Source organism: Magnolia sinica, chromosome 2, assembly GCF_029962835.1.
Source record: "Magnolia sinica isolate HGM2019 chromosome 2, MsV1, whole genome shotgun sequence".
Classification (NCBI taxonomy): Eukaryota; Viridiplantae; Streptophyta; class Magnoliopsida; order Magnoliales; family Magnoliaceae; genus Magnolia; species Magnolia sinica.
Window position 1 is genome coordinate 30655764 of NC_080574.1, and position 15584 is coordinate 30671347.

The window sequence follows — 15584 nt, forward strand, 5'->3', positions numbered from 1 at the left end:
AAGTTGGAATTTGAGGGGGTTAGGGTGTAGGTGGAAGCGATTTAAGGTAAGCGATGTTCGTAAGCGGTTTAAGGCCCAACTGATTGTGTTGCAAGAGACCAATTTTCAGTTTGTTGATCAAAAGTTGGTGGATTCTATCCAGAGGAGGAGGGAGCAATGATTGGGTAGCTTTTGATATGGTGGTTTCTGCGGGGGGTATAGCGGTTACATGGGGTTCAAAGCTATGGATTGACGAGAATTGGTGGAGTGGTCATTTCTCTATTTCGGTGGTGTTGTAAGAGGTGCCTTCAGGATTTAAGTGGTCATTCATAGCGGTGTAGGGCCTGAATCAGCCAATGTTGAGGCCACTGTTTTGGGATGAGTTTGACTCGGTCCATGCTAGATGGCAACTGTCGTGGTGCGTTGGGGGAGACTTTAACATTGCCAACTTTCACTTTTGAGAAGCTGAATAGAGATCTCATTACGTGAAGCATGGGGGACTTTTCCGAATGGATGTTTAGAAATGAGCTTGTGAACATCCCAATGGTTGATGTCAAGTTCATGTAGACCACGGTCAAGAGAGGGTTGCAATGTCAAAGCTCAACGGATTTTTGGTGTCATCTTCTTGGGTGGAAAGGTACCCATTGGTGTAGCAAAGGTCTTGTCTTTGATCACTGTTTGGTTTTATTGGAGATATTCGAAAATAATTGGGGCCCTAGACCTTTTAAGTTTGAGTTACTGTGGCTCGAAGTTGAAGGTTTTCACGAGTTAGTGAGGGGATGGTGGTCTTCCTTTGAGGTGGAAGGATTTGTGGGGTTCAAATTCTCTAGAAGCTCAAAATGCTCAAAGAAAAGATCAATGGGTGGAAGAGGGATATTTAGGAAGCCAGAATTAGAAGTGGGTATTATTCTTAGGGATATTCAAATTTTGGACATAAAGGGAGAGGGTAGAGAGCTATTGAAGGAAGAGAAAGCCGAAAGGGCTGAATTATCGATCGATTATAGTAATTGGCTAAAGGAGGTAGAAATCGAATGGAGACAAATGTCTAGAGCTACTTGGCTCAAATCGGGGGTATACCTAGTGCCTGGTCAAATGTTGGTTGAACTACCATCATAGGTAGTGCCACACAATGATATAATTATCATATTGCATAAACATAGTACTGCACTGCTTACACAGACACGATTACGAGCTCCCTACCTATATAAACAAAACCCTACACTCCCTGCCTACCTAGACAGCCCAGAGCTCCCCGTCTCTCGCATGGCACAACACTACGTTGTCTAACTCGTACCTGACATGGCCCTATGCTGCTTGTCACATACCCTTTACTCTCATCTCCATATAGCCCTATGCCAACCTTCGTTCAACCATGCATTTGAGACCCGATACTGGCTAGTCATAAGGGGAAGCTGCGCGAGCGCATCTTTTTACTTATTCAGATGATAGTCCAATTCTCGTATGCTCTCGGGATACCCTGATCTTGCCGTGAAGGCAACATGCATGTCCTTTATTTTGCTACATGGGACAAATGCTAAGGCTAATCATTCCCTTGACACTAAGAATGCCCCTCGGCCAGTGATTTGGACACTTTGAATAGGATGGGTCTCTGGTCAAGGCACATGCATGCATTACTTAATTTTCTTTTATGCTATGCAAGCAGTCTTATTCTCTTGGTCTTCGCCTTAGAATTAAGGATATTTCTACCGAATGTAATTAAGGGCTTGTGCCAGACCACAACTCAGAATGTTTATTTGAACCCATATTAATAAAAGTCTCTTCAAAGCAGCGTGTTTTCTCTCTCATGTGTAACTCAACAACGCTTAATGAATGTCTATAGAAAATGTCTCCAATATCAAAATCATCACCCAAAAAAAAAAAAAATGGTTTTAACACAAAGGTTACGGTTTAAATGCATCTTATGGGAAAACTTATTGCCAAAAACTTGTTTTTATTTTTATTTTTATTTTTAATTAGGGCCCATTTGGATTCGTGGAAAGCATAGGAAAGGTAATAATATTTCTCAGGAAACCTTATTTCTAGGAAACTGTGGAAAGAAAACATTTTTTCTTGTTTGTTTTTTCAACAAGATTTTCCTAAAATTTTAGTTTTTTTTTTTTTCAAATTTATTGTTTGGCTCGAGCCGCTTAAAGGAAGAAGACATTAAGTGGAGGCAACATTCATGAGCCTCTTGGTTAAAGGAGGCGATAAGAATACTAGATTTTTTCATAGCATCACAAAGTGCTCGAGCCAGAGGAAACAAGATAAGCAATATTGTAGTGGTGGAAGAGAGGGCAGATGATAAAGAAAAAAAATTGTTAAGTAGTGGTTGAGTTTTATAAGAGATGTTGTTAACAAAGTGATGGAGAAGCCTAAAGTTGGACATCCTAAATGTTAGTTGCTTGTTGAGTGAAGACGTGGACTTGCTTGAGAAATCGTTTTTTGAAGACGAAGTAAAGGCTGTTGTTAATTCTTTGGGAAGAGACAAAGCCCTAGGGTCGGATGGTTTCCCTTTGGTGTTCTAGGTATTTTGGGAAGGTTCTCAAAGGGTGTGTGTTGAACTTTATGTTAGAGTTTTTCGAGGGGGTGGACGAGGGAGTGTGGTAAATCAATTAAGTTCTTGGTTTTGATCAATGCATCTTTGAAGGTATTCTTTAAAAATTCGAGAGGTGTGAGGCAAGGTGAGTTGCTTTCATCCTTCCTTTTTTTGGTGATGGCCAAAGCTTTGGGCAGGATGCTGGAACGGGGGTAGGAGGTTGGTTTGTTTTGTGGCTTTTGTGTCGACAGAACAAGCCCTCTAGTATCCCATCATCAGTTTGTTGACGATACAATTCTATTGTGTGAAGCCAATGCTACCATGGTAGAGAAGCTAAGAATGATCACAAGGTGCTTTGGAGTCTTATTGGGGCTAAGAGTTAATATTGCCAAGAGAGAGATGTTGGGCATTCAAATGGCTAGGGAGGATGATGAGTGAATGGCGGGTATCTTTGGTTGTGTGGCGGGTTCATTTCCCTCAAGTTATCTTGGGCTACCATTGTGTATTAGGAAGCTGGCTAAACATCTTTGGGATGAAGTAGTGGAAAGGTTCGAAATAAAGTTATCTAGATGGAAGAGCCGATTCCTATCTTTTGGAGTCAAATCCCCCTCATCTAGCTGCTTTGTTAGACTTGTGCTTATATTTCATGTAATTATTTAGATGCTCGAAGTCAGTGTTGGCTAGGTTGGAAAGGTTGCGACGGGAGTTCTTACTGCATGGCTGAGAAGAGAGGAAAAGGTTCCCACTTATTAAGTTTGGGGGAGGTGCATGAGTCTTATGAAGAAAGTGGGCGGGCATTAGATATTTAGGGTCGAGGAATCTCACTCTTCTAGGGAAGTGGTTGTGGAGGTTTACGATGGAGGAGCGTGCATTATGGTGAGAGACAATCACTAGTAAGCATGGAATGCTAGGATGAGGGGTGGTGCACTAGAGATCTTCCCTGTATAGAACCTCGGTTATATGGAAAGGGATCTCTTGTCTGAAATCTAACTTTCTTTTGAGGGAGTCAGTTTTTCCCCTGGTAGCGGGGAGAAAAAATGTTTTTTGAAGGATGTATGGATCGACGAGACGCCTCCACAAGTTGTGTTCCTGAGAATTGCATGTCTTTCAATGGACTGTAATATTAAGATTGCGAGGTGTTTCACTTAGACTAGCAGGTTTGTTACATGGGTCCCTCTGTGTCGCAAGCACCTCTGGGACGAAGAGGTAGAGTTTGTTTTACTTCTAGATTATGTTTAGCATTGTACTCTGGTGTGTGAATAGCAAGATAGGATGATTTGGTGGAAGGATAGATTTAGGAGCTTCTTTGTCCGGTCCTTTTATTTTTTGCTTCAAGCCTAAAGGAGGGATGGCAATATTGCGAATATGAGGCACGTGTGGTTTTGTGGGGCCCCTCCAAAGGTAGTGGTGTTAGCATGGCTAGTTGGTAGGGAAAAGGTCTTGAAGGTAGATAATCTTTAGAAACGATCTATGGTGATTCCCGATGTTTCTCTAAGTGCACAACAGACACTGAATTGGTCAATCACACATTTTTCCATTGTTGGTATATGTATAAATTATGGTGTGGCATTTTTATGAGTTTTAACATCGACTAGACAAGGTCGAATTTAATTGGATGATGTTTATGGCTTTGTATGAAGTGAGCCTCCAGAAGTAGACTCGGGCTCCTTGGAGATTATGCTTGTTGGCTGGTCTTTGGGCTTTATGGGGTGAAAGGAACGAGAGTGATGCTCTATGTTGTGGGGTGGGGTCACTATGTAGACGTTTTTGAAAGATTGTTCTTTTCCTTTTTAGGCTTCTAAATTTTTATGTCGTTTTGTTGCTTTTCTAATAATTTTTTTGCCATTATATCTCTCTAAAAAAAAACAAAATCTTAGGAAAAATTGCTAGGTAATCACTGGCTTGTGTCGGATTAGCATATGTGGCACATGTGGGATGCTTGAGGATGGACAATGAACATGTGGCATACGTGGCATATTTGGGCGCTTGAAGCCATATGATAGCACAATACATGCATTGACACATTTGATAAATGTGTCTGCTTAAAGCTATATGGCAAAACTTGTGCACATTGGCACCTTTGGAACATGTGGTGTATTTGAAGCAATTGAAGATGGACGATGGCACATGTGGCACATTGGTGCATGTGGGGTGCTAGAGAAGATGTATGGTGGTACATGTGGCACATTAGCACATGTGAGGCGCAAGAGAAGTATGGTTGCACATGTGGCACATTAGCACATGTGGGATGCAAGAGAAGATGGATGGCAGTATATGTGGCACATTGGGACATGGTACATAGTGGCACACGTGGGGCATAATGAAAGGCTTATTTGGCACATTGGTAGATGTTATGTGATTGAAGATGAATGGTGGCGGTACATTTGGGTTTAACCATGGATAAATTTGTTTAAATGCTTTTCTTAGGGTTGGAGGTAGGAAAACAAATTTGTTTATTTTCCAACAAAGGTATAAAATGGGAAAAGATGTTTTTCACAAATTCCACAAAGAAAGGCTTGACAAACAATGGAAAGTTAGTTTCATGGGGAAAAAAATGTTTTCTTTCCTTTTCATTTCATGAAACCCAAACAAGACCTTAATGAAACCTACTTTAAAAATGAACTTATAAATTACCTAATAACATGACCTCTCCTCTAATATCTTGATAGAAACCTCGAGGGCCATATACTGATAAAGAGAATTGCTGCCGAGTATGGTAGTAGTAAGCACCAACCTTGTGTACACCCTGATCCATAGCTCAAGTGGTAGACTGAGTGAAAGATACCTCGTTTCAACACTGAGGTCTTGGTATCGATTCCCTAGTGAGGGTGGCTAACAGTGAAGTGTGAACTGACAGTGGGGTGTACTAACAAGCTAACAAAAAAAAAAAAGCACCAACCTTGTCTTGGGTTATGGTAGAAGATTGTTCCAATCAGCAACCCCATTGTCAGAATTGTGTGTGTGTGTGTTTGTATTTGGCGACAGTGATGTGACTTGTTCATTTCTCATCCTATGTTTGTGCATCTGGACTAGATGCTATTATTTCTCACCTTCATTGAAAGCTGCCATCCCTTTATAGAGATTGGAGATGCCTTTTGCATGTATACAATGATTAGTTGATGAGGATGATCATTGCAAGTTGACAGGTTTTGGCACCCACTTTGCATGTCATTTAGGATATTTGTAGCTATTGCTTCTCGTGCTGCATATTTTTTAATGTATTTGTTGTGCATTCATCCCTTTCATTTCATCAAACCTCATTTAAGCCTTTATCCCAACTAATTGGGTCCAGCTACATGAATCTTGTTTCACACTATCAAGGACCATTTCTCAATTAAAAACATAGTCATCAAATCTATTCTACCTCCACCCTTGTCCTTTTGGGCTTGGGCTTTCTCCTCACTCCTAACTGGTGCAATTTTTGGTCTCTAATTTACATGGCAAAATCATCTAACTTTGCCTTCCCCATCATATTGCCTATTGGGGCTACTCCTGAGTTCCCCTGAATGGCAAAATATGTCCTCATCTCATCGGTCATCCATTTCAACATACTCATTTCAGCTACGTTCTATGAAAATGTTGTTCCTTGACCACCAACGTTCTGTCATAAAGCATGGGTGGTCTGACAGCTTTCATACAAAATCTCTTTTAGTTTGATTAGTATTTGGTGATCACATAAGACTCTAGAATTACATCTCCTTTTCATCCACCCAGCTCTAATTCGATGAGCAACACATCCTTCGCAATCTCTTTGTTCTCCCGAAATATGGACCCAAGATACTGAAACTGTCATTTTGGGGCACTTCTTGGCCATCAATCTTAGCTTTATTATATTTACAATTATCAGGACCGCACATATCATGGTGGGACAGGTAATCGATCACAATAATGGATTCTTAATTTCTTTATAAATTTAGTTTTCGGTCAGAGAAAAGAAAAGCTAACAAAACAATATGTGTGGCAATATTACTGATCCCAAATTATCTAAATCATGAGACTGTTTTCATAAAAAAATTTCTTAGGAAGGTAATAGAAACTTTCATTAAAATGAAAAGAGGCGCTGAGGTAGCACTGAATACAAGCCAAAAACAAAAAGCAAAAAAGCAAAAAGCAAATTACAGCTTTTGTAAGCATCTCAGGCTTATTCCCGACTCATTTACAAGAGCTAAAGCTCTACAAACTACTCGCTCCTCCCTGTTACATTCATTATGGAAATATCTACCATTTCTCTCCCCCCAAATCAACCATAAACAAGCCAAAAATGCTAGTCTCTGTAGAACTTTAACTTCCTTTTGGAAAGTCGCGCCATACCAAGCCATTAGAAGATCCCCAATGGCAAACGGCATGGACCACACTAGTTTGAAACTTTTATGGACAACTAACCACAGTCTTCTCTTGAATGGGCAAGTGGATAAAAAGATGGTCAATAGATTTGGTAAAAGACATGCACATTAGGCATATATTTGGGATGATCATTGATCGCTTTTGAAGATTCGATGGTCAATTTTTTTTATTTTTTATTTCCTACCCACTAACCATCCAAAGGCCATTATCTTCAAAGGAACACCATGATACACCCTGTCATCTACTGGTGTGTGGACTTTCCCATTCCATAGAAATTTGGAGTGTGGGGAAATAGAGGAGTTATTTGCTCTCTTTTCTCATGTGTAGGGTTTCATGGTTGACCCTGGGGTGGCTTATACAATTGTTTGGAGCCATGAGAGGTCTAGAGCAGTCTCGTGAAATCTTTCTACGATATCCTCTCCTCCCCTGAGGATCAAGCTTCTACTAGTTGTATGGGTCCGGTGTGGTCTTATGGGTCCTCCTTGAAGATTGCGGCTTTTGCCAAGTTGGCGGGTAGGAATCGCATCTTCACAATTGACAACCTTTAGAAGAGAGGCCGTTTGTATCCTCTATCTCGTTGATGCAGAATCGATTGATCACCTTCTTCTCCACTACTCCCTTGCCTCCATTGTGTGGAATGAAATCCTACCACAGGCGAAAGTTTATTGGGTTGTGCCCTATTCTATTGATGGGCATCTTGGGTCTTGGGACATTAGGGGTGGAGGGAAGCTTGGAAGGAAAAGATGGAAACTTGTTTTACTTGCTGCCCTATGGGGCATCTGGTTAAACGGTTGAAGAGAAAAGGGGTTCTTTGTAAAGTCTTTTAGTTCATCAAGGAGTGGGCTCTTGATTTCCTATGGTTGGGTTTTGAGCTTTGGAGCTCGTGTTTTTTTTATTTTTTGGTAGTTTTTGCTATTCATTTTGCTTCTTTTCTTCTTTTGGATTTTGCCTAATAATATTCCTCGTCTTTCAAAAAAAAAAACCCACACGTGACCAATTTGAGCATTCTTCATTCCCTCTTTTGAAGCATGGAATAGAATGATCGAGCCGATAACTGTCCCGATTTATCTTTAACCCACACCATCTTGTTGTTCTCCTCACTTCAGAGGCAACATAGATGTAAATACTCTAAAAGAGGTGATAAATTTGGCCACTTCATTGTCCTAGAGATTTCAATGACACGACGGAGTCCAAACCACATATCCTCCACAAATAGAGTAGCATCTAGCAACTATTATATTGTGATCCGGCACAAGACGAGCCGTCAATGGAAATCTGATATGTAAGGGTAAATCACACCTTCAAACAGTAGAGGAGAGAAGATTTAAGGGAAAAGAAGAGAGAGAGAGAGAGAGAGAGAGAGAGAGAGAGAGAGAGAGAGAGAGAGAGAGAGAGAGAGAGAGAGAGAGAGAGAGAGAGAGGTTTGGAGAAAAAAGGTGGTTCGCGAGTTACGGCTCCCACACCAACACACAACACTTTATTATACAACTAAAGTTACAATAGGGTACTCCGTAGGAGTACCAAACACCGAACAAGCACCAACAAGAACTAGACATATAAGGAAACATTCTCTACACTCCCCCTTGAGTTGGAGCATAGATATTGATCGTGTCTAACTTGCCACAGATACGGAGAAGAGCATCCCTGCTAAGAGATTTGGTAAGAACATTGGCCAACTGGTCCCCAGAACGAAGGAAAGGATTAGAAATTTCCTTCTCAACAACTTTCTTCCGAATGAAATGATAGTCAATCTCAATGTGTTTTGTGCACTCATGGAACACTAGATTGCTAGCAATATGAATGGCAACCTAGTTGTCACAATGCAAAGGAATAAGAGTCGAAGGAGAATAACCAAGTTCCTGTAAGAGGGTCCGAAGCCAAATAAGTTCACATGTCACACAGGCCATTGCCCGATACTTAGCTTGAACGGAATATCTCGCCATGACAGACTATTTCTTGCTCTTCTAAGTGACAAGGTTGCCACTTATGAACATGCAGTACCCAGACGTAGAACATTGATCATGTGAACTTTCAGCACAATCGGCATTAAAATATCCAAACAGATGAAGATGACCATGCGGTTGAAAAAGTAAACCTTTTCCTGGGGAGGACTTGAGATACTTGAGAATACAATACGCTGCAGTTACATGTGTGGTCCGAGGACAATGCATGAATTGACTTACAACTCCCACAACACGCGAGAGATCTGGCCGAGTAATAGTAAGATAGATGAGTCTGCCAATCAACTGCCTATACATCCCAGGATCAGAGAGGAGCTCATCACCATCAAGATTAATTTTGTAAGTAGGATCCATAGGCGTGGTAATAGGCTTACATCCTAGCATCCCAGTTTCGGAGAGAAGATCAAGAGCATATTTCCTTTGGGAGAGCACAATCCCATATTTAGACCAAGTAACTTTTATGCTGAGAAAATGCCGAAGAGTGCCTAGGTCTTTTATCTCAAATCGAGTCTCAAGAAAAGATTTAAGTTGCACCATCGCCTCAGTGTCATCACTAGACAACACGATGTCATCTTACATAAATAATCAACACCATGATCCTAGTAGGCCGACGACAGATGACGAGGGAGTGATCGGCTTGACTGCGCATAAATCCAAAATCTAGGAGAGCACGACTGAATTTATCGAACCAGGCACGTGGGGACTGCTTGAGACCATAAATGGACTTCTTAAACTGACACACAAGGCGTTTGTTAGAAGCCACAGAGAAGCCTGGGGGTTGATCCATATAAACCTCCTTGGTGAGATCGCCATGCAAGAAGGCATTCTTCACATCGAGATGAAATATGGGCTAAGATAAATTGACTGTCAAGGAGATAACCACATGAACCGAGTTAAGCTTAGCCACATGAGAGAATGTCTCAAAGTAGTCTATGCCATATGTCTGAGTATATCTCTTTGCAACTAGCATGGCCTTATACCGATTGATAGAACCATCAGGAATGTACTTGATGGTATAGACCCACCGACAACCAATTGTTTGTTTGCCGTTAGGTAAGGGAACTAACTCTCAAGTCCCGTTCTTTTCCAATGCCTACATTTCATCCATCATAGCCTTAGTCCAGTCAGGACTGCTCATAGCTTCCTTCAAGTTACATGAAATAATAGTAGAGGATAATGAAGCTGCAAAGGATTGAAATGAAGGTGAAAGACGGTGGTATGAAACAGAATTGCTAATGGGGTGCTTAGTAGATAAGTAGGTAGGCTTACGTAAGGCAAATAAGAGGATCATCATCAGGAGACAAAGAACGCATACCTGAACCACCAACAAAAGCAGATGAGATGATGGGCAGCTGAGCAGTGGAGGATTTAGTCCGTCAATGATACACAAGAATGGGCATTGAAACAGACGGAGTGGGATCATCATCAAGACGAGATGAAAAGGGTTATGGAGATAGATTCCACATGCTCTCCCTGATTTAGAAGAGGACTATGTAAAGATCTCCCTTCATTAGAAAAGCATGGAATGTCTTTAAAGAATGTCACATCGGCGGATACATATCTCTTGTTGGTACGAGGGTCATAACATTTGTACTCCTTTTGTGATATAGAGTAACCTAAGAAGACACATTTTGTGGCCCATGGACTCAACTTGTTATTAGTTCTGTCGAGAATTTGAACAAAGCATATGCATCCAAAAACTTTAGGGGTAAAGGAAAGGGTTTATCGTGTGGATGCAAAATTTCAAATGAAGACTTGTAAGACAATATTCGAGATGGGATTCGATTAATTAGAAATACAGCAGTAAACAAAGCATCATCCCAAAAAATGTTTAGGCATACTCATACCAAGTAAGAGAGCATGGGGTGACTTCAAGAAGATCGTGATTCTTTCACTCAGCTACACTTTGTTGAGAAGTTCGAGGACACGAAGTGCGAGACAAAATTCCATGGTCCTGCAAGAAAGACAGAAAGGCATGCAACAAGTACTTGACCCCATTGTAAAAGTGAAGAACTTTGATATAACATTAAAATTGGGTAATCACCGCATTGTAAATTATTTTAAACTTATTAAACACTTCATGTTTAGACTTTAGAAAATACACCCATATCATTCAAGTACAATCATCAATAAATGTGACAAAATACTTATATCCAAAAAGAGAGACAACAGGCACAAGGCCCCAAACATCGGAGTGGACAAGCTCAAAAGGTCTAGGTTTCCTGTCAAATGAACTAGGAGGAAGGACAATCCCATGATGTTTGCAGAACTCACAAGTCTCACAACATAAGGGTTTAGATACAGAGATTGAAGGAAATAAGAGCTTTAATCTAGACAAGGATGAGTGCCCTAAGCGGCAATGCCATCTAGACACGGACTCCCTATCTAAGGATAAAACACTAGCTTATATGGTAGTTGCATCATTCAGAAAGTAAATGTTGTCACATTCATGGCCCCCACCAATCATCCTCTTCGTCTAAAGGTCCTGAAACACACAATGAGAGGGAAAGAATCTTACTGTACAATTCAAAGATTTCATAAAAGAACTAATAAATAATAGATTAAGAGGAAAACTAGGAATATGTAGAACCGATGACAAATGCAAGGAAGAAGAAAGCTTAATGATACCGGTCCCAGATACAGGGGCTTGGTTTCCATCCACAACCATGACAAAATGTGACTGAGTAGAAGGAAGATACGAATTAAACAGGAGAAGCTTACCAATCACGTGAGAGGAGGCTTTAAAGTCAATGACCCAGGGCGAATGAGAAGAGGACACATGGAGAGCAGTACTTGACCGGGTTACATTGGTTCTGGAAACCTCAGGATTATCATGAGTATGGAATCGCATGAAGGCATCATAGATCTCTCGGGAAACGAGAACAGTATCACCTGAAGGAGACTTCCCTTGAAGTTCTCCAAGTGGAGGTTGCAAGGTTGGATCGATATCAAAAGGTGCACGACTAGCCAACAATGCGCTTGCTTAGGATGGACGACCCACAATGTATTTAACTACGAGATGTATCACGTCCACTTCGACCACGGTAGCCACCACGATCGATAGCATGACCCCAACCTTGGTGACTGTATCCAACATCACGGCCACTCCCGGGTACTCTTGATGTAGGATTGAAAGAAGGCCGGTCACCAATTGCATATGCTGAGTTATCAGATGATACCAAGGTTGATGTAGTGGAGGTAGGAACATGCTGAACCATAGCATAAATCGCAGACAAAGGAGGAAGAGGATCCATCACAATAATCTGCTCATGAACACCTTTAAATTCAAAATCAAGGCCAGGAAGGAACAACATGCTTTGAGTTTCTTCCCGTTGTTTACGAACGAGATCATAATCTTTCTTGCTCTCTAACGAAAGAAGGATGACAGAGATCTAATTCATTCCAGATACCTCAAAGGGTGCAAAGTACTCCATAAAAGATTGAGAATCTTGTTGGAACCTTTCAATGTCTGAAATCAACTTAAAGACCATTGATAAATTCCTTGCTTCTGAATACATGTCACGTAGAGTGTCCCATATCTTTTTGGCTGACGATAAAAACATAACAAAATTACTGACGGGCAGATCCATACTATTAAGTAACCAAGCCATGACTTGGTACTTCTCCTTGGTCCACATTTTGTAATTTCCATATGTAGGGTCTGGAGCATCATCCATTATGTAGGTGTGTCTATCTCTTCTTCCCAAAAATAATTTTTATTACCATTCAACTTGACAATGGTAATCAACAAGGGGTGCAAATCTAAAGGCTCCACACCCGATTCAGAAGATATTTTGTCATCCATATAGTCCACAGACACTAATCTATAAGAAGATGACAATAATGGAAGATAGTAGAAAACAAGGACAGTCACAAGCCAACGCAAGGCAAATTGCCACACAACCGAGGGTCCAAACAATTGGCCACATGTTCAGAAAGGAAGGAAAAACTCAAAAAATATAAAAATAAATAAATAAATAATAATAATAACAGCAGGAAGCATCACCAAAAGATTTGCACAGACCCAACCCATAGCCATAAAGTGAAAGAAGAATATAAAAAGTATACACCAGACCTGCGGTGTATATCGAGGGGCCTCGGGTGCCAAAAATGGTGGAGCCGCACCTCTAAACGAGCCGAAAAACACAAAAATCCTTCCCAAGATTTTTTTTTATAAAAAACTTCCATGGATGTATTAACCAAGAAAAATCGGCCAACCCTAGAGAGAAATCCCCCGAAAAACTCTTATTGATTTGGGAGAGATCACGAAAAATCGATGAATCGGGGGTTTTCCACTCAACTTGAAAAATGGCCCAAAAACATCTTAGATCAACCCCAAAAATCCTGTAAAAATCACCATAAATCTCTAAAATAAAACTCTATCAGATCATGTTTGTCACGATGCAAAACAGTGCATACCGTATGTACACTTGCTGATGTAAGCAGTACAGTTGCTGATGTTAGCAAACCCTTGTAGCTTCAATCACTGAGAGGTCCCGGAGCTCTGATACCAAGTAAAGGAGAGAAGATTTGAGGGAAAAAAGAGAGAGAGAAGGGGGGAGAGAGGTTTGGAGGTAAAGGTGGTTCCTGAGTTAGGGCTCCCATACCACACAACACTTTATTATACAACTAAAGTTACAATAGGGTACTTCGCAGGGGTACCAAACACTGAACAAGCACAAACAAGAAATAGACACAATGAACATTCTCTACATAAACATCTTTCCAAAAGCAAATCTTCTCCCCATTCCCATAGACAAAGCCCATACCTTCCTTGAATTTGGCTTTCACCCCATATATCCCTTTCCACACCGCCGATGCCCTATATAGCGAGGAATCCTTGGTCCACCACCATCCTTTGCAGCACCCATATTTGCTTGCGATAACCTCCCTCCAAAGGGCTCCCCTCTCCATCCCAAAGCGCTGCAGCCATTTTCCTAAAAGAGCCAGGTTCATCACTTAAAATTCTTTAATGCTAGCCCCTCCCTCATCATAAGGCTTGCAAACTTTACCCCCACTCCAAACTATGGAAATTTTATAATCCTTCCGGGTATAGAAGAAAGAAGAACAAGATAACTACCAGGGCCGTAGTTTTTCAATACAAGGACCTGATGTAGGCAATTACTTGAGAAGAAAAGGTTCACATGTTTTCATTAGAAGCCACAAAGCAATTGGGCTCCTTTAATTCAAAGATTATACTGTCTTTAATGCTGGTCATTTCACAATTTGATGTCCTGATCTTTTATTGCTAGTCATTAGTGATGACTATTGATATGCCATTTTTCTTAATATTCATATTTTTGTATTTTTATTCCCTCAGTAGTGTATATTGATGCTTCCAGATTTCTATTTTGTGCATCCTGGAAGTCTCAAGTGGACATGTACTGTTCAAAGGAGTTCCATTGTCATTGCTCCTTATTAGGATTTCCTTTTGATGCAGGCTGTTCCGGGTTATAGTGCTCGTAGAGCCTTATTTGAACACTATGTCCGGACACGAGCTGAAGAGGAGCGCAAGGAAAAACGAGCAGCTCAGAAGGCTGCAATAGAGGGTTTCAAACAGTTGCTAGAGGAAGCTTCAGAGGTTATCTTATGACCTTATTATTTATTACAGTTTTTTTTTTTACCACTTATGATTTTGCTGACAATTTCCTGGTAGAAATGTGGGCTTGGAATTTTGAATAGCTTGGTTTCTTACCAGTTACGACAGTATTAATATCATTCAGCTGTTGCACCCATTAGGATATTGATCACAAAATTGACTATCAAACATTCAAAAGAAAATGGGGCCATGACCCAAGATTTGAGACATTGGATCGCAAGGAGCGGGAGCTTTTGTTAAATGAAAGGTACGTATTTAATAGATAAGCGTTTAATTGTCAAATATAGTACCTTTAAAAGAAAAAAGAAAAAGGTCAAAACAGTTCCGTTGATATAAAGAACCTCAGTTTTCTTTTCTTTTTTCTTTCTTTTTCACCTGGTCATGTTGAAATATATTTGTGGATGTACAAACAGGGTTCTTCCTCTGAAAAAGGCTGCTGAAGAAAAGCTTCGGGCAATACGTACAGCTGCTGTCTCTAGTTTCAAGTCCATGCTTCGAGAGAAAGAAGATATAAATACAACCAGCCGCTGGTCCAGGGTAGGTTCCTTCTTTGTTCAGATCTCAGTTGAAATATAGTTTTTGTGAAAATCTGAAACTTAATTCATAGTTTTATTTCCTTCTTATGGTAGATTTGACCCTTTCATTTAAATAAATAAAAATATACTGTGGAACTCGAAGAGACTGCCATCCACTTTCTGATTTTCACCATATTTTAAATGAGTCCAGTTGTATCATGTGTATTATTCTCATATCTGGTACTCCTGGTAAATCACTTTATTATTGTAGAGGAATTTCCAAAAATAGTAACAATCAATGTGGTTTCTTTGCCTGTGTCATTGATGCTGCTTTCATCCGACTCTGTGTGTGGTCTGTACTGTTCAGACAGTTGATCATCCAAAATAGAAAAAAAATTCTAGTCATGTATTGATACGTGAAAGCAACTCACGAGACTCGTGTAGATTTTTACTTCAGCATGTGAGATCATGTCTTTTATGGACATGATATGTACCCACTTAAAACCTTTTTGCAGTCATCTAGATGGACTCATATGCAGTTACAGATTTCATCTGCTCAACATGTGTTTCCTTCGTATGGCACATGTATCTCTTGGGTTCTAGAGTAGTTAATGGGCTAAGAAGCCCTTTGAATCTGTGATCTAGCTGAA

The 15584-nt window shown here is 40.5% G+C and overlaps 1 protein-coding gene across 7 annotated transcripts in view; it reads left to right on the plus strand.

The window, feature by feature from the left end:
* The window catches only part of LOC131236868 (pre-mRNA-processing protein 40C), a 58040-nt gene that overhangs the window by 25513 nt on the left and 16943 nt on the right, over positions 1 to 15584 (plus strand). For all 7 annotated transcript variants that reach the window (XR_009166929.1, XR_009166930.1, XM_058234372.1 and 4 more), the window contains 3 exons: positions 14261 to 14401; positions 14560 to 14666; positions 14833 to 14956. Coding sequence is in view for 5 of the 7 variants with exons in the window: in XM_058234372.1 (XP_058090355.1) it covers positions 14261 to 14401; positions 14560 to 14666; positions 14833 to 14956 (372 nt within the window). In the remaining 2 variants the exon portion in view is untranslated. The remainder of the gene's footprint in view (positions 1 to 14260; positions 14402 to 14559; positions 14667 to 14832; positions 14957 to 15584) is intronic.